At 31.4% G+C, this 19,644-nt stretch overlaps 1 protein-coding gene across 1 annotated transcript in view; it reads right to left on the reverse strand.

The window, feature by feature from the left end:
- Positions 1–19,644, reverse strand: part of LOC140446594 (uncharacterized) — a 391,872-nt gene that overhangs the window by 91,278 nt on the left and 280,950 nt on the right. The window contains exon 4 of the mRNA XM_072539162.1: positions 6,919–7,048. Coding sequence (XP_072395263.1) covers positions 6,919–7,048 — 130 coding nt within the window. The remainder of the gene's footprint in view (positions 1–6,918; positions 7,049–19,644) is intronic.

A 19,644-nucleotide genomic window follows, 5' to 3' on the forward strand; every position in this document is an offset into this window, starting at 1 on the left:
TTTAAATAAGCAAAGACTTGATCTCGATGTGGAAATTCGAGTTGGCGCACCACAAATTCATGCAAATTTACTTAGAATATATTACGAGTCATCCGAATAAAGCAAATACTACGGTATGCAAATCACTGTTTTACTCCTTCTTTACCTTCCTGTGGGATTGCTCCGTCAATTGATATTTTTTGGAAGCTGTAATCGAAAAAGGTATCTAAATTTACTTAAAATAATTGAGCCTCAATCCTTATCGATAAAAGGGCTTTAATATCCTCTGCAAAGCGGTCTCTGTGGAAAATTGGAACTATTTAGAGATTAATTGGACTTTCGATCAACACAGGAAACCACTTATCGGTTTAGGAAAAATGTTTGGAAATTACGTGTAATAATAATATAAAAAAGAGATTCAACGTATACATTAAAAGAGGATGTACCTATTATAGACCTATTAATAAATTGCAGGAATTTGGTTAGGATTAAGTTTAAAGTACGAAACTATTTGTAATGGTGAAAGTACGGGTTGATAAAATAAATGTTTCCAAAAAAAAATTCACAGGATAGTTGGACACCGAGTGTAAAAATAGCAGTTCGGATTTTTCGAAAATTTAATTTTATTTGTAGGCCTTTGTAAATATAAAATAGTTAGGACAGATTAAGAGCAATTTACATAAATTGTTTAGAGGAAGAATACAGAAAGTTGTTTTCGATGGTTGATTTAGGGTAATTCCAAATTGGTCGGTATGACGTAGTAATTTTGTTGCCAAGCGAGGCCGGCTAATATGTTGAGTGTATAGAGGTTCTGCCGAAAGATAGAGTGGGAGAGATACATCTTGGATTGAATTTTTTTTTGATTGGCGAAGGGGGAGACTTTAGGAAATGGTGGAAAATACGACAGGTTTGTTGATAGAAGAAAGAAGAAATACGAGGAGTCCATTACAAGATTTTGAAGAGAAAAGTTGTTTGTGTTTCTTCATAAAATTATGAACTAAAATCGAATTTATTTTCAATACTAGTTATCTGAGGTGAGGCTAGGGAGATCTTTTTGAGAGGCTACTAGATTTTGGAGCGATTGGAAGCAGACCAGATTGGTATTTTTTTTTATTTTCGTCCGGTTAAAATACTTTCCTTGGGCAAAGTTCTTACCAGGAGAAACGAGATTCCAGAAGAAAAAGACGATCTATTTAGAAATTTTAAGTTTGATCTTTTTCTTCATGTACCATGTCCTTTCAGAACGTTGGTTACCATCATAGCTATTTTAATTTTATTCACTGCCACCCTAAATAGCATGCTTGTATCAACACCATACCAATCTCGCAAGTTCTTCAACCACGAGGTTTTTCTTTGTCCTGGACTGCGTTTGCCTGCTATTTTTCCTTGCATGATATTTTGTAGCAACCTATATTTGGGACCTGTCATTACATGTCCGAAATACTGCAGCAGCTTTCTCTGTTTGATGCTTTTAGAACAATTATATGGAGATAAGTTTGTTTTTTACTAATAGTTATCGACTTAAGTAGAGAAACAGCTTTCTTATGTTCCTGCAATTTTTGTTGGTGATGTTGTATTGAAGAATTTTACATATGACATTTTCCATTGATTTTTTTTTATTTGTACAATATATGGATGAAATTTATTTTGGATATTTATTTGTTTTATTATTCCTTATGGTCCTCTTACTTGCAAATACAACAGCAGAGATACTGAACCACGAAAACAGAGCCTGAGTAAGATTGAGTTAAGGTAAGCTATTCGAGCCATTGTAGTACAATTTAAAATCCATAAATTTGCTTATCATAATTATATATATATATATATATATATATATATATATATATATATATATATATATAATGAACCAAAAGTATTTATATTTATATATATTCATATATATATATATATATATATATATATATATATATATATATATATTAGAAAGGTATGTCATAAATTAAATTACGCATTCCGGGGACAAAAATAAATTGATTAAATCCAACTTACCTTAATATAAAAGTGTACACAAAAAACGTTACAGCCCTTTGAAGTTACAAAATAAAAATTGTTTTTTTGCGGTATCTCCTAAACTACTTGACATTTTGTAATAAAAATCGACACGTTACTTTCTTGTTCTGAAAGCATTTTTCATACAAAAGAAACAACAAAATCTAAGGACACAGAAAAATTTTAAGGGGGATGTGCAGCCCTAAATCCCCCCAAACTTTTGAGTACGTTCAAATCAAATGAATTTTGTGGCATCATCAGTTTAACACATTATTTCTAAAACTTTTTTGCCTTTTATCACTTTTTCGAAGAACTAATTTTTTCCTAGTTGGCCATAAAATTACAATTAATTTCTACGGATACAATAATTTGAAGCTATCATTTATTGTGTGAATAGGATTAATATTAAAAATTTTTGATATTACAATGGCCTACACATTTCAGGAAATGGCAGATATGCATTTAACTTTGGGTAAGTTGGATCAGATTAAATTATGATTTCAATAAACTATCGGGAATATTGTAAGTGAATGTCAAGGAAATAGTGCAGCAGCCGCAAGGCGTTATGCAGTAAAATACCCCAATCGAAATACACCCGATAGACGATTATTTCTGACATTTTTTGTCATTTCGAACATTTATTGTTATACCATATTTATAGAGGTTATAGACATTTTTTGTGCTTGTTAATTCATTTACGACATTTATTTTTTAAAGGTTAATGAAAAGGGCCTTAACTCAATAAAAACTGTTTTTTAAAAAAAGTGGTAGGCAAAAAAATTTTAAAAATAATGTGTTTAACTAATGATGCCACAAAATTCATTTGATTTGAACGTAATCAAAAGTTTGGGGGGATTTAGGGCTGCACACCTCCCTTAAAATTTTTCTGTGCGCTTAGATTTTGTTGTTTCTTTTTTATGCAAATGCTTTCAGAATAAGAAAGTAACGTGTCCGTTTTTATTACAAAATGTCAAGAAGTTTAGCATAATTATCTCTAATAGCATTAGAGATAATGCAAAAAAACAATTTTTATTTTGTAACTTCAAAGGGCTGTAACTTTTTTGTGTAAACTTTTGTACTAAGGTATGTTGGATTCAATCAATTTATTTTTGTCCCCGGAATGCGTGATTGACATACCTTTTTGAAACATCCTGTATATATATATATATATATATATATATATATATATATATATATATTTGCAGATTTCCCCAATATTTAAGAGTTTACTATTTAACTAATCTGCAAAGATTAAATTTCTTTTCTTTTCTATATATATATATATATATATATATATATATATATATATATATATATATATATATATATTGGAGGGACATTCAAATATAAATAGAAAAATAATTGTAGTATGTTAGTATTTTTTACTTCTATTTTGGCCAACGTAATTGAAAAACTGATTGAAATATATGATCGGCATTTCTGCTATTATTTTCTAAAGTTCATTGTCTTTATATTTAACAATTTTCTATAGTGGATTTTTTGTATATAAGTGTTTTCTAAACTGAAATTCACCGAGAAAATCGTTTAAAACAACGACTTCCGTTATATTTGTTGTTTGCATTTTGTAGTGCTTTTCACACTGCATAATTTAGTGAAGAAAATACTGAAATGACGGAAAGTTTAAACTTGTTAGTATAGTAAGTGTAGTATATGTAGTATCCATCCCCTATTTTTATCGCAATTTCATATATGGATAATAATTCCACTGCCATTAAATAACCATCCTATTAATTTTGGTTAATAATGTACTATACAGCCAATATGCTATATGCTATAAAGAACCAATCTTTATGACAGGAATTTTATTATAGTAAAAACTTTGACCGAGAGAAGTTAGTGTCGTATAAATCCAAAAAGAAAAAAACCGTTCTAGTTTTAACTGTTCTACAATGCACGAAGGTTTAGTTGTTTGTCCAACTACTAAAAAAATCAGAAATAATATTGCACTATAACCAAACAAAGGGTGGTGTTCGATCAAATGTGTGGCCACCGAAGTTGCTCCAAAAAAACTCGAAGATGACCGCTTTGTATATTCTATGGTATGGTCAACACAGCGTGTATAAACTCTTGGATTATATATAATCATATTCTATCAACAAATAATCAGGAACCAATCACGAGAAAGGCTTTTATGTTAAATCTACATCAACAACTCACAAGATTATGGTTTGAAAAGCGTTTTGCGATGCCGACTTTGCAACTCTCGGTGAAGCTTCTGATCAGATATTTAATTCAAATTCCTTTGGAAGTTGCTGACCTCAATCAACCTTCTAACAAACGTACTATATGCTACATCTGTCCCTCCAAAACTGTTGTGTTACCTGTGACGTAGATAAATAAATTTTGAATTTTTTTTAATTTAAATTAATGTGTCTCGGCTGCAATGACCATTAACACCAAATAACAAGTAGATGTTAGAGACCAATTTCCTTAGTGAGACACCCTTTGTTTTTGCATATTTTAGGTATATAAATGTTCCTTTGTTCATTTAAAAGATCAATTAAAATTTCAACTTAATTTTTTGTTTTACTTTTTTAAAATTTGAAAAAAAAAACGTAAATATTACGAATGGTTAGTGTCTAAGGGAGTGTAAATTAAGGTTAGTGTTCTAGGGTTAAAGTACATTTTATAGCTATTATAATATTTTAAATATACTGTAAAAATTTCCAATTGTATTTCTATTCTTAAATCATTTGCTACTCACACCTTTTATACTGGGTGATTTGTAGCGTATTCTTAATACCAATAATCTAATGTGTGAAATGGTCAAGACATAAGCGAAGTCTGAAATAATTAAAAGCGATTTCATAATATTAATGATCAGAATAATAACGATTTTTCTTAATTCTTTTATAATACGCCTACTATGCATTTGTAAGGATACTAAATATTACATACAGTGTGGATATTAAGTCTTACCCCCCCTAGTGAACTCCGTTATTTAAGACAAAAGATGAAAAACGCTCGGAACCGTCAATTTTTATTTTAATAGAGGTATTTTATAACATAAAAAAATTGTCACCCCTTTCATCCTCTTCACTTGACAGCTACCCCCTCAGATTTTTTAAATGGCAATGGCGTGCGATAATTCGTTGGAAATGGTTTGAAAAGAAGAATTCTAAAATTTATCACACTTTACTTTAACTTTAAGGATCTGTTTGTTAATAACGATTTATTGTTTGGAGATACACTTTGCGATACATCAATACAAAAGTAGGTTTTGCTTTAATATGGGACATTCGGTATAACAAAGTTTATTTAATTTTTATTCTTAAACGTTTATACCGAATTATTTTTTTGCAGAATAAATACTTTTGTGTCGTTAAAACATATCATGGTTAGAACAATTTTTTAAATAATCTAGTTGGCGTGTATAGTTTTTGACAACTGTCATAAAAACCAAGCAATTAGCACTGTTGATTGTAAAGAATATTGACAAGAACTTGAGATTTCGTGAGCTTTAGTGGTAAATTGTAAATTTTTAGTATTAAAAATTCAAAACAATCAAAATGGCACCACCTCGTAGATTAGTAGACAGATGTGAAGCAATTTTAATATTTAGCGAGGCAGGCCGTACCATGTTCGTACGACTACCATGAAGCTGTGAGAATATTTAATGAACGTTTTCCGAATCGTCCAATTGATCGACATTACTATAGACTACTTGTCACCAAATTTTGTGAAACTGGTTCTGTCGAGAACAAGAAACGGGATGGTAGAAAAAAGATTTCTGAGGAAAAGCAAGTAGATATTTTGTCTCAATTTGTAGTAAATCCATCCAGTTCAACTAGAAATGTTGCTCGCGAATGCAAAGTAAGTCACAGGACTGTCTTAAACATTTTAAAAAAGCAAAAATTTCATCCCTATAAGATGAAAATGGTGCACGAATTGACAGAGGATGATCCAGATCGACGACTGCAATATTGTGAAATTATGGATAATAATATTTCACAAGATCCAAGTTATTTAAGACATATTTGTTTTTCCGATGAAGCTACATTCTATTTAAATGGTCATGTACATCGACAAAATGTAAGATATTGGTCTGACGAAAACCCTCGATTGTTTCGAGAGTGTCATACTTAATTTCGCACTAAATTAAATGTTTGAGCAGGTATACTAGGGGATCACATTATAGGCCCTTTTGTTATCGAAGGCAATTTAACGGGGGAAAGCTATCTTAATTTATTGGAAACAAAAATAATTCCTGCAATTCATGATGTGCTTAGAAACAATCCAGGCGAATACACCCAAGATATTATTTTCCAGCAAGATGGAGCTCCGCCTCATTATGATGCTGGCGTTCGAAATTTTTTAAATAATTTGTATCCTAGAAGATGGATTGGACGTCGTGGATTCATTGAATGGCCACCAAGATCACCAGATCTTACTCCTCTAGATTTTTACCTATGGGGTTACCTTAAATCCAAACTGTATGGAAGCCAGTTGACGACGGTTGATGAACTCCGTCAAAGAATAATCGAAGAATGTGATAGGATTGATATGCAGACCCTCCTGCAGTAATTTAAGTTTTCTTTGGGGTAATTTGCCAGTTCCTTTAATTTTAAAGATGTAATTTAATACATTATTTTTGTATATTTTATTTTAAATAAAACCATTATGCCATACAAAATTTCAAACTTATACATTTTTGAATTCTTCTTTTCAAACGCTTTCCAACAAACTATCGCACGACTCCCATTGCTATTTAAAAAATCTGAGGGGGTAGCTATCAAGTGAAGGGGATGAAAGGGGTGACAATTTTGTTTATGTTATAAAATACTTCTATTAAAATAAAAATTGACAGGTCCGAGCGTTTTTCATCTTTGTCTTAAATAACGGAGTTCACTAGGGGGGTAAGACTTAATATCCACACTGTATAAAATTTAATAAATATTTGTCACTTACCAGCTTGAGCAGCAAAATGTAAAGGGGTGTTTCCTTCATTGTCTGGTTTATTGGGATCTAATCCCGGTAAATGTAGAATTTGTTCTAGCAAATCTATCGATCCATTTGAAGCGATGTAACTTAATATCGTCTAAAATAAAAAAAGGCAATTAGGTGATTGATTAATACTTCAACGTTGGCATCATTTTTATTTTAACGGGTAAAGTTGGATCGAAATTACATCAAATTCATTTTTTAAAGCAGTTGAGCTTAAAGTGCAGATAACCATAATTATAAACATTGCGAAACTTTGATAGAGAGATGGCACCAAATGAAGAAGTATGACGATTTTTCTTTTGGAATTGTTTTGCTACATAAAAGTTTTCTGACAAACTTTGATGAAACGATAACGCCGCTAAATAATGTCATATATCATTATTGTCGCATATATACTTGTAGGAAAACTACTTTTGTTCGTCTGGTGCTGATTCTTGGACGGTGTTCTGAACATTGGATGTGTGCTTATCCTGACCTATGAGAATTCCACACTCATTTCATATCCCGCTTATCATAGTTATTCAGTTATCTTATTATACGTACAGGAAAATGTGAGTTGTCAATGCGTACTCTGCAACAGAACTCTGGACAACTTCATGTAATGAAAATTACATTTTTAACTGCTGATTGACGTTTCGATCAATTGTAGCTTAATACCATGTAAACATAATATTTAAATTAGTATTTTATTCAAAGCACATAGTGTTCGTGTGTATCAAGGTATCAAAAATGGTTATTAAAAACCTAAAACTTTTATTTTAAAGAAGATCTTTTCGGAATTGAATTAATACATCATCAGTTTAATAAAAAGTTGTTAAAAAACATTGTTTGGCCACAGAAAAACACTGGAAGGACATCAGTAACAAAAAATCCTCATGGAATTTACAAAGGTAAATACAATAGACTGTTAACTTCGGTACTTAATAAAAACTAAAAATGGGGGCATCTTACATGACCCCCCAGAGTTGGTGAGATTTTGTCGACTTACATTACCTCTGATCTGTGCTGGAGTCTTGGGTTAACTGGTAGATATAAATTTTCCGACGAATACGATATGAATTTTCCAAAAATCGAAAAATTCATTACCTTATCGAGACTTGTGTGAAAGCCGGGCATACAGTCGCCAAAGTTTGGCAAAATACTGTACTAACAAATGTATGGTAAGCTTCAAATTGTCGCCCATATTGGCAGCGATACTGGTTTTCTGCAAAATGGTGCCTTTGTTTTTATATCGAAGAAAAGCTGCTTCGAGAAGTCGTTTCAGAACATTTTTAGTTATAAATAAAATCGCTTTTACTAACAATCGGTGTATTTGTTATTTGGCTTCTAATTGTCTAAACAAGTTATTTAATAAAAACGTTGTTTACCTATTTTTATTTTGTAAAATAAATATTTCAAATAAATTCAAATATTAATAAAGATAATACTTTTAAGATACCTTCATAAAACGTCACTGATAAACAGTAAATAATTTAAAATTCCGATAAATTGTGCTGACCAGATTAATTTGCTAAAACTTATCGTGAATATGTATGTGGTTACAGCTAGCTAACTGTAAACGATCGCATTTTACTCATTAAAATGTACGAAGAGCTATCAAAATGTTGTGAACCGATATTTGTTTTGATTTTCTTATTAGTAAACGGCGTTTTTGATTTGCACCTCGTACAATTAGTATACCATGTTACATTTATGAGTCACCCTCCCAAATTTCTTGTTAGATTTTTTCCTTTAATAGGTGTACAAACTAAATGGTTTTTAAATCTAAATTTTACATGCTCACTTAAGATCATTCTTATTCAGGATCTACTACAACATCTATTATTTTAAGCTTTCTCAATAGCTAAACATATTGTGCTATTAATATTTTTTTACGTACTAAGTTTTTTATGAGGTGTCTTATAAGATAAGGAATATTGCGATTGCACTTAATCTGCTTTACGTATATCGAAACTAATTTTCGGATTTAATATTATGTTTTTATGAGATTAAGTCACAATTGATGGTTGTGATTGTGATGATAATCACATTTTTAAATAACTAAAATGTTTGACTTTTCGATTATCACTCCGAAAATTGTTTTCAAAATAAGTTTTTATACATACCATCAAGTTAGAATCTATGGAGAAGCTATGAGCGTATTAACGTGTGTTATAAAAACGGCGTCAGTAGGTGTGGCTAACGATCATACCAATATGGCGGTGGGATCAGGACCTGACTTAATAATATTAAAACTACTATACAAATATGACTAGTTATTCAGAAGATTTAATCATAATCTAAAAAAGTACAATACATTTTTAATAAACTATGATTTATTTATCCCGCGATAAACACTAAAAGCACGACATATTATACATAAAGATAAATTAATACAGTTGAAAGAGATAATAATATTAATAATATTTTAAAGGGTAAAATGAATGTACGGTATGAAATAGATGAAATACTTTCGTTTTACAGCTTATATTTGATAACTACAAATTAACTGACACTTAAAAATTTAGTTCAATTAACAAAGAAAAGTTATTATTAAAAAAACAAAATTGAATATCTGCCGAATATCACAGTGGAAATACTGTGTACAAATAAAAATAATTATGTTGCAGTAGTTAATAAGAAATTTTAAGATATTTAGGATGAAGATATTTGAGTATTCTCAAGAATATTACGATCTACCTTACTTACAAGATTTTTAATGACAACTATTAATTTATTTTCTAAAGTACGGACCATTACTTTGTTTACATATTTGTATACTAACCTGTGGAACGTTATTCCTGAATATTTTTTATATTCCTTCTGCTACTACAACTACGTTGAGAACAAGAACACATTATATCACAATATAATATTACAGTTTTTATAAAAGTATTATAAAACTAAAAATATTCGAAAAACAACAAACGTAAACAATCATATACGATCTGTCAAAACGATCATAACAATATGGCCGAAGTGAGGTCGTTTTTAGTCACGTGATGCCCTCTCCATAGATTCTAACTCGATGATACATACATTTTTCAGAATTTTTATGAAAACATCATTATAACCACACCCATTGATTGTGGCTTAATCCCATAAAAACATAATATTTAACCCGGGACTACATGCGTATCGGTCGAAAGGACCGAGACATGATAAAGTTTAAAATTCTTTGGCCTCCTGGAATCCTCCAAGCGGATTTCCCTTTACCGACTGGCGTTATATTATTTGAGTTTTTATTTGACATTTGAGTGATAATATTTTTGTAGTCGGCGCTTTTGACCGTGCGCGTACATAAGTATCAAAGATATTTGTGTTGTAGCTTCACAGTTTTAGATATTGGTGTGCTTTTTACAGTTAATAATACGTTAAGTGAACCCTGTGTGTGGTTCTTTTTATAGTATTTCTTAAGTCTAGTAGTTTAGTGGAAAATATAGTCATATGTATGGCGATTTGTAATAGTATTTTTTTATTTACAGGTTATGTGTTTTTACGAGAAAGAAATAAAGCGTATTTTAGCCATATGGGCTGAAATTGAGAGCGACGATCAGATAGGTGCACCTCCTGAAGAACAAGATGACGTTTTGGAGAACAATGATCACGACTCTAGTTCAGAGCAATCAGAAAGAGAAGAGCTACTAGATTTCAACGAAACTCAACAAGATCTAAATACTCGTCTGTGTTTTGTGGGAAGAAACAAAAAGACGTTGTGGAATAAATTTCAAGTACCTGTTTAAAAAAAAGACCCGGAGCAGAAACATAGTGACTCAATCTTCTAGAGTAATTGGAAAAGCCAGAGAAGCAAAAACCATTATTATGTTTGGCAATTGATTTTTCCAGACTCCGTCATCAGTGCAATTTGAACTCGCAAACAAATATAAATTCTAAAGCTTCGGACAAATTACAGTCGAGAAAGAAATGCCACCAGAACAAATGTTGAAGAAATTAAAGCACTTATTGGTCTACTATATTTTGCTGGAGTCTTGCGCTCATCACATCTACATTTGAGAGATCTGTGGGCACAGGAACCGGCGTAGATATTTTTCGTTCTACAATGGAAATTAAACGATTTCAATTTTTGTTGCGAGCGCTTCGCTTTGACGATCTCGATGATAGAGAGGAACGGAAACAGTACGTTAAGCTATCTCATATAAGAGAATTTTTTGATGGATTTGTAGAGCGATGCAAAGCCAATTATGCTCTAAGTGAATTTGTGAAATTGATGAAATGCTTTTGTTGATTGATGAGTTAGTTATTTCGCACCAAATGTGAATTTCGGCAGTATATACCGAATAAATCTGCAAAGTATGGAATCAAAATATTAGCACATGTTGATTCTACGTCTAGTTACACTTATAATCTAGAAATGTATATCGGGACTCAACCAGATGGGCCTTATAAAGTTGACAATAGCGCCTCTTCAGTCGTACAAAGAATGATTAAACCAACTTCTGGATCTGGAAGAAATGTAACTTTCGATAATTGTTTTACGTCCATACCTTTAGCCTTAGATTTACCCAAAAAATATAAACTAACTATTACGGGTACAGTTCGCAAAAATAAAAAAGAAATTTCTTAAATTTTTACCGGAAAGTTAAAGGAGCGTAAAGTTACTTCGAGCATTTTTGAGATCAAGATTAGATTGATCCAGAAAGTGGCGATTCATACACACCAACAATGATTATAGTAGATTAATACTTATAGTACTCGCCGAAACTTTTTAAAATCATTAGCAATGAGTCTCATTACACCGCAACTTAAACGTCGTCGAAATGGTTGTGTTACCAGTAACTATGAGAAGTCGTTTCAAAGAAATGTTGGACATTATCTACGCAGTAACGAAATATATACACAACATAGCCAGTATGACGTTCCAGGAGATGTCATTTTTGCTCGTCGAAAAAGAACAGAAAAACGAAGACCCTATGCGTAGAGTGTCAAAAGTATAGACGCCGAGAACATACTTCCCAGCTTTGTACTAAATGCTATAAAAGCCAACAATAAATGAAAAATTGTAACGTAAGTTTAAAATAAAAGATTTTTGAAAATCGGTAAGATAGTTTCGAAACAAATTCAGATTTCTGCTTTAATCTGGAGCCTTCTAAAAATTGCAAGGCATGGCCAGACGATGATAAAGATGTTAAAAGAGACATGGGGAATCTAAAATTTGCATTCCATGACATATCTATTCATCTAGGCAGAAATCCTAACGAATTTGTTTCTCGTACTCATACAGAGTAGATCCGAATAAAATGAAAAAGACAAAAGATTTCATTTCACGTTCAAAGCGTCTATGTATCTATTGATACGTATTTCGACTTAATAAGTCTCATCAGAATAGTTATTCATAGCCGTTCTTAACGTGAAAAATAATCTTCTCTGTCTTATTAGAAGCAACAATAATTTTTGTTTCGAAACTATCTTACCGATTTTTCTATCAGATGTCGCTATTGCGTCCATAACGAAGCCATGTTATTGTTGCTTCTACTCTGTATGAGTACGAGAAACAAATTCGTTAGGATTTCTGCCTAGATGAATAGACATGTCATGGAATGCAAATTTTAGATTCCCCATGCCTCTTTTAACATCTTTATCATCGTCTGGCCATGCCTTGCAATTTTTAGAAGGCTCCAGATTAAAGCAGAAATCTGAATTTGTTTCGAAACTATCTTACCGATGTTTCTATCAGATGTCGCTATTGCGTCTATAACGAAGCCATGTTATTGTTGCTTCTAATAAGACAGAGAAGATTATTTTTCACGTTAAGAACGGCTATGAATAACTATTCTGATGAGACTTATTAAGTCGAAATACGTTTCAATAGATACATAGACGCTTTAAACGTGAAATCAAATCTTTTCTGTCTTTTTCAAAAGATTTTTGGTTTATATTTAAGTTCTACTTGTTTTTTTATTAATTAAAACCAAAACTATGTATACGGTCGATTTGATCGTGAGCGTGTTACAACGTAAGTTTTTGGGCGCGTGTAATTCCGGGTTAAATTAGACGTGCCACAAGAAAGTAGTTTAAAACCTTGCTAATTTTGGGATATCTCTTTTTGTTTACGTATCCAGCTACAGATTTGATCTGTCCCAACTTTTTTGATATCATTAAGCGGATCACCCTATAATTATGTAGGTTTACCCTATATTATTATGTATACCATAATATTCCCATAATTTGTGCAGTTTTGCCCATCAAATACTTGAGTATTGAGAAACGTTTATATCGATATGCATTTTTAATATTTCCTATCAAGAACCCATTCATTCCGGCGTTCTCATTATTGTTTACTTAGTATCAGTGGACGGATGTAAAACATCAAAAATTTATTAATAGTGAAATAATATATCAGGAATATACTACGGTTTGAATAACCGGTGTTTCAAGGTTTATTTAGCTCCAACAAATCGATCAGCAATTTAAGCAGGTTTAATAGGCGCGTGTGAAGTATGTTGATAAATGCTAGAATTATATTTGAAGAAACAGATAAAATTATGTTTATTCTTTGAAAAATAAACTTTATACAATAAGGTATCTCCATCACATGCGATTGCCCCACATATTGATCGTTTATAATTATCATATGAAAACAAATTTAACATTTCATACTATAAGTACACGTTCAATATCTACTAAAATTTTCCTAATAGACTAGATATCATCTTTTAAACACAGCTCCATTAAAAGGTACCCGATATTACTTTTAACTGCGTGGAATGGCATAGAACTGACAAACACTCCACATATAAGGTATCTTTCCCTTTTGATAAAATTGACGACGTCTACAGACCTAACATTTGATCCAAAGAAGCTGCAGTTAGGAGATTTAACTTTAAAAGAAATTTTCAACATATAAAGAAGACGACGGAAGAAACCGAGAAGCTTTTATAAACTTTTATCAAAATAAACTAATTTGACCAGGTACGCTAAGCATGTTTCATGTTAATTTGCAGTGCAATTCAAATAAAGTCGATATAATCAATGCTTTTCTTGCGGATCAAAATTTATGACATCATATGTTTTTCGGAGTACTGGCAAAGTGAAGAAAATTTAAAATTAATTAGCATCTTCGGCTTTTCATTAGTTAATTTCTTTTGTAGGGTAAAAAAGAAACAAAGTGGAGTAGCAATTTATGTAAAAAAATCTTATGTTTTCTTCTCTTAATCTAAATGAATATAATGTAGAGTTTTGTGCAATTTATATACCTTCAATAAAAACTAATATTTTAACTGTATACACATCGGGTAAGGGTGACTTTGACTTGTTTTTGGTGAATTTTGAGAATGTCATAACGTCCTTGCTTAGTAAAGCTGACAAACTGATCATTCTTGGTGATTTTACTATAAATTTAAAATTAAATCTGACCCTTTTTTTGATATTCAAAATCTATTAACATCTTTTGGTCTAAAAGTAACAATAAACGATTATACTAGAATCACATCCCAGTCCAGTAGTTGCATCGACAACAATATGACAAATTTTTCGGAAAACATCTATAGAGTTCGCGTATTTGAACCTTGTTTTTCTTACCATCGAGCTCAATTTTTATTTATTGACTCTTAGCATAAAGTTGTTGACACTAATCAAACATTTCAACGGTTTATTACTTCTTCTGGTTTACCGAAGCTTAAACGTGCGCTAGCTAGTATAAAGAAGGACCTTTTCTATGATATTAATAATGATCCTGATTTTTTGACAGTCTTTCTTACCGAAACTTATAACAACTTAATATTAAAGCATTTTCCACCGAAAAAAGTACGACAAACTGCTGAAAAAACATCCGTGCAATGGTTTAATAATGAATTAAGGTCTTACAGATCTAATCTTTCTCTTATTAAACACATTGCAGATGCCACTAAGGATCCCGATTTGTTCAAAGTAGGTAAAACAAAAATTTCAATATAATCGGTAATAATTCTTCTTCAGATTCCTTCTCCTATCGGAGGTTGGAAATCATCATTGCTATTTTAATTTTATTGGCCGCGCTTCTGAATAATTCTAATGAGCTGCAACCGAACCACTCTCTCAAATTTCTTAGCCAGGATATTTTGCGTCGTCCTGGGTTTCTCTTCCCTTGCATAATTAATCTAAGTAATACATACTTCTCGCCCCTCATTATATGACCCAGATATTGAATCTTTCTAATTTTAACAGTTTTGACTTCACATTCTTTCTTCATTCCTTGTAACACCTCTATATTAGTTACTTTTTCAGTCCTCGATATTCTGTGGATTCTCATGTAGCACCACATCTCAAAGGAGTTTAATTTTTTGATTTCAGATTGTTTTATTGTTCACGCTTCCATGCCGTATAGTAAAGTAGAAAAAACGTAACAACGTAGCATTCTTGTGAGGATCTCTAGATTAAGGTTACGGTTGCAAAGTAAGTTCTTCAATTTTATGAACGTGTTTCTTGCCATTTCTATTCTAGATCTGATTTCTTTTGTTTGATCTCCATCTTCGGTTAGCCACGTTCCTAAATATTTATATGCTGTTACTCTTTCGATCGTTGTATTATTGATGATCAGGTTATCTACATTTTGTGGTTTTTTTGAGAATATCATTGATTTCGTTTTCTTGAGATTCATTTGCAGTCCGTACCTTTCACATGCATTGTATACATGTTGTATTATGTATTGTAGATCTTCCATGTCACTTTCAAATATGACCGTATCGTCCGCATGTCTAATATTATTAATGCTATTTCCGTTGACCAAAATACCTTCCACAATATCCTAGAAGCTTTATTGGATATTGTGGAATCGGTAATTACAAATTGCTAAAATGTCAGCTTACTGTGATTTTATTACTTATTTCAATAATAAACCTAGAGACTGCTAGAAAATAGTAAATTTCGAAAGAAGCAACTCAAGATTCAGTTCAGTACAACCTGATCTACCTCCAGACGAAATAAATCAATTTTTCACTACAATTGCAGAGAATATAATTACATCTCTTCTCACTGTTAATGTCGATGTCCTCTTTAATTATAGAGATTATCCTTCCTCGAGCACGTCTTTTTTTCGTCCCGTTGTGGAAGATGAGGTCTCTCAAATAATAAAGTCTCTTAGTAATTCTAATTTTAGGGACGATTACGAAATTAATAGCAAAATTTTAAAAGAAACTTACCAAATAATTTTAACACCTTTCACTCATCTTATTAATTTAATTCTATTAACTGGAGTATTTCCAGGAGTACTAAAATACTCAAAAGTACTACCAATCTACAAAAAAGGTAATTTCTCAAAAACTGACAATTAAAAACCCATAAGCATTTCTTCTACTTTTGGGAAAGTGATTGAAAAGGTTATCAAACAACAATTTTATTCCTATTTTGAGTCAAATCATTACTTTAGCAACTCACAATATGGATTCAAAAGTGCTCGTTCTACTACGAACGCAATATTTAATGTTGTGAGCGAGGTGACTAATTGGCTTGAACGCGGCAATCGCAGAGCAATTTCTCATTGCGACTTGTTGAAGGCTTTTGACTACGTTTCACACAACATTTTGCTCCACAAATTAAATTACTATGGAATCAGTTGTATCCCTCTTAAGCTTATAACTTCTTATCTATGTGGCAGACACCAGGTGGTAGTGTCTAAAGGTCATCTCTTCGATTTGCTATCCGTAAAACATGGAGTCCCACAAGGTACGGTCTTAGGACCTCTTTCGTTTATTATTTATGTCAACGATTTGCCTAAATTCCTATCGCCGTACAAATCTATACAATTCGCAGATTTGTGTGTGTGTGTGTGTGTGTGTGTGTGTGTGTGTGTGTGTGTGTGTGTGTGTGTGTGTGTGTGTGAGTGTGTGTGTGTGTAGGTGTGTGTGTATGTGAAAGATATAGCACGGAAACAAGTCCATCAGCCACATAATGTTTTATTTATGTTTAAAGATATATATTTTTTTTTGTTCTTGTTTGTTACTTTTTTCTAGATATATGTATAAATCACTAAAGTTATTCTAATTTATATTTCTACTTTTACATCTTTAATAAAATTTATTAGCAATTCTAAGGTTTCTCTATTAGCAGTTGCCAAAATGTGTGATAGACTTAACGGAAGCAAATATTTAATTTCAATAAGAGTTTGAATTAATTTATTAGATTTGCAGATGATACGACATACGTTATATCAAGAAAAACTCATGATGATTTAAAAATGTGTCATGAGGAAGTTTCTACTGATAAAACTTCTTCTGATAAAACGCAAAATTTTGTTATATCTGCAAGTAATTTACACAATGATCCAGGTAACAAAGATACTGTTAAACTATTGGGAATAACCATAGATAATCGACTGAACTGGTCGGCTCATATCTCACAACTAAAGAAAAAACTATTAAGAGACTACATCAGCGCGTCATCACTATTAATTCGAGAAATAGTAGCCGCACCGTCTTTCGAAAGTTCTGCGAACCTTTGGCAACAGTGCGTCGGCAGTACGTGAGACTATCAAAAAGGAAGGCACAATAATGTGATAATTATAATTGGAGTTTGGATCGGATTTAAAAGCATAAAGGAACGCAAAAAAAGCATAAAGATTGTATGAAAATATTTTATTATTTATTTATTATACAAAAAGGAGTAAACATAAGCATATAAATTTTAACAAACCTTTTTTTTACGAAAATTAGTATAAAACATCTTAGCTTAAGAATTAGTAAGTAACTATCATAAATTTAATAATAGTATACAGTGTGTTCCAACGAAAATTTGACGCCCCCATAAACTCAGAAACCAAGAGTTTTTTCAAAATAAAAAAAACAAAAACTCGTCAATTTGTATTGGGCGCGGGACGAATTTTCATGCAAAATTCATGCCCTCCAATGTAACCCCCTACTACCACGCATCTACGCCCAGTTTTTTTTTTTAATAGCAAGTGTTGTCGAGTGGCATACCATCTGAAAGGTATTTTTTCCTCTACACGATACTTTTTTTTTTTTAATTTACGAAATAACTTTGAAGATAATTTTGGCTAATTTATTGGATGAACATCAGTAATAACAAAAAACATAAAATTTCATTAAATTAAACAATTTAATGTTCGAAATGACCTCCTGTGACCCCCATACAATAATACAGTATATTTTCAAAGCCTCTTCGTACATTTGCAAATACCTTCGGTGTGAATAATGGGTATTCTGTCACAATTATTTGTCGCAACTCTGCAATATCTACAGGCGGAGTGGCGTATATTTTTTATATTAGGTGTCTCCACAAAAAAAAATCTAAAGGCGAAAGATCCGGTGTCCGATCCACTCTATTGGATCCCTTCTGACAATCCAGCGCCGTGGAAAACGTTGATTCAAAAATTGTTCATTATTTGTTATTCGCCAACTAGCAAGGGTTTTTAACTTTAAAATATTAAAAATGACATTTTTCTTTATTATTATCTATATTATGCAGCTACGTTCTCTGTTGATATTTTAAGTTCGAACTGAAATTCATAGAAAATAGCTGTAATAGTTTCGAAAAAGTTATAAAAAAATATCTTCTGAAACATTGCTTTTACTGCTCAGAAGAATATATGACTTATTGCAGAACATCCACTGAACTGCTTACCATAATTTTGCCATAAAACTATTTCTGTTTAATATATATTCTTGGTTGTGATATATTTAAGGTACGTTTTATATTCCTTTTTGATATACTTTTGATGTTTTTTTTTTAACTTGCTACAAAATATATTTGTATTTGTTAAATAGTTAAATAAATAAACTCTAAACTCTAGATGCTGTAACTGAAATACCTGAAAACCTGTATGCTCAATTCTATTCCCTTAGGCTTAAAGGGCGGCCAGACTTCGTTAAAAAGGTACTAACACATCCACACACGCACAAGTATCAAACCTGGCCTCAAGAGATATAATATGCCTCTATAAGTATATTCGAATACGTTTTTATTTTAAAAAAAGAATGAGAAGATAGCAAACCTCTCGTGTTTCACTGATATATATGTACGCTGTATACTCCATGGGGGACTATGTTGTGTAAATATACTGTGTAAATATACTAGCACCCATTTGGTAAAGCTTTGCAACAATTATTAAGGACAAGTGTGGAGACGGCGAATGTGAATGATAGCGCATTATCCAGCCAGTCGTGGTTGTTTTGGATAATTATTTGCATAGGACCACTCAAAAAGTGCAAGTTTTCTGTAAGCTGGTGAAGACCGATAAATTAAATAGAAAATGGACACAATTTTACTGAAAAAGCATAGAAAATCCTTTAAAATAACAGTTTGTAAAGTTATTATTGTTAATTTGTTGTTTAATTATTACAAAAATAGCTTCAAAATATTTTCTGAAAAATATTAATAACTTTTTTAAAAATACACTTAAAAAACTTTAATTTCACGTGAGAATAAGGATATTATCCATTAAAAATATCAGCTTTAAAATAATACAGTATGCTGATGACTTTCTTATGTATTCTTCTACCAAAAAATACGATAATTGCATTCAAACTTTAGAAAAAATACATGATAGATCCAAAAATTGGTTCAAACAAAATATGTTTGAAATTGCATCAAGTATATCAAGTATTAGTATTTTCACTCGACACAATATCCCAAAACTAAATCAGATAAAATTGAATGGGTATGATTTTAATTTCAGTTCTTCAATTAAATATTTGGGAATGATTCTCGATCGCAAGGTAACTTGGAAACTTCACGTTGAGTTTATGTTGGATAGATGTA

The sequence above is a fragment of the Diabrotica undecimpunctata genome, chromosome 7 (genome assembly GCF_040954645.1).
Source record: "Diabrotica undecimpunctata isolate CICGRU chromosome 7, icDiaUnde3, whole genome shotgun sequence".
NCBI lineage: Eukaryota > Metazoa > Arthropoda > Insecta > Coleoptera > Chrysomelidae > Diabrotica > Diabrotica undecimpunctata.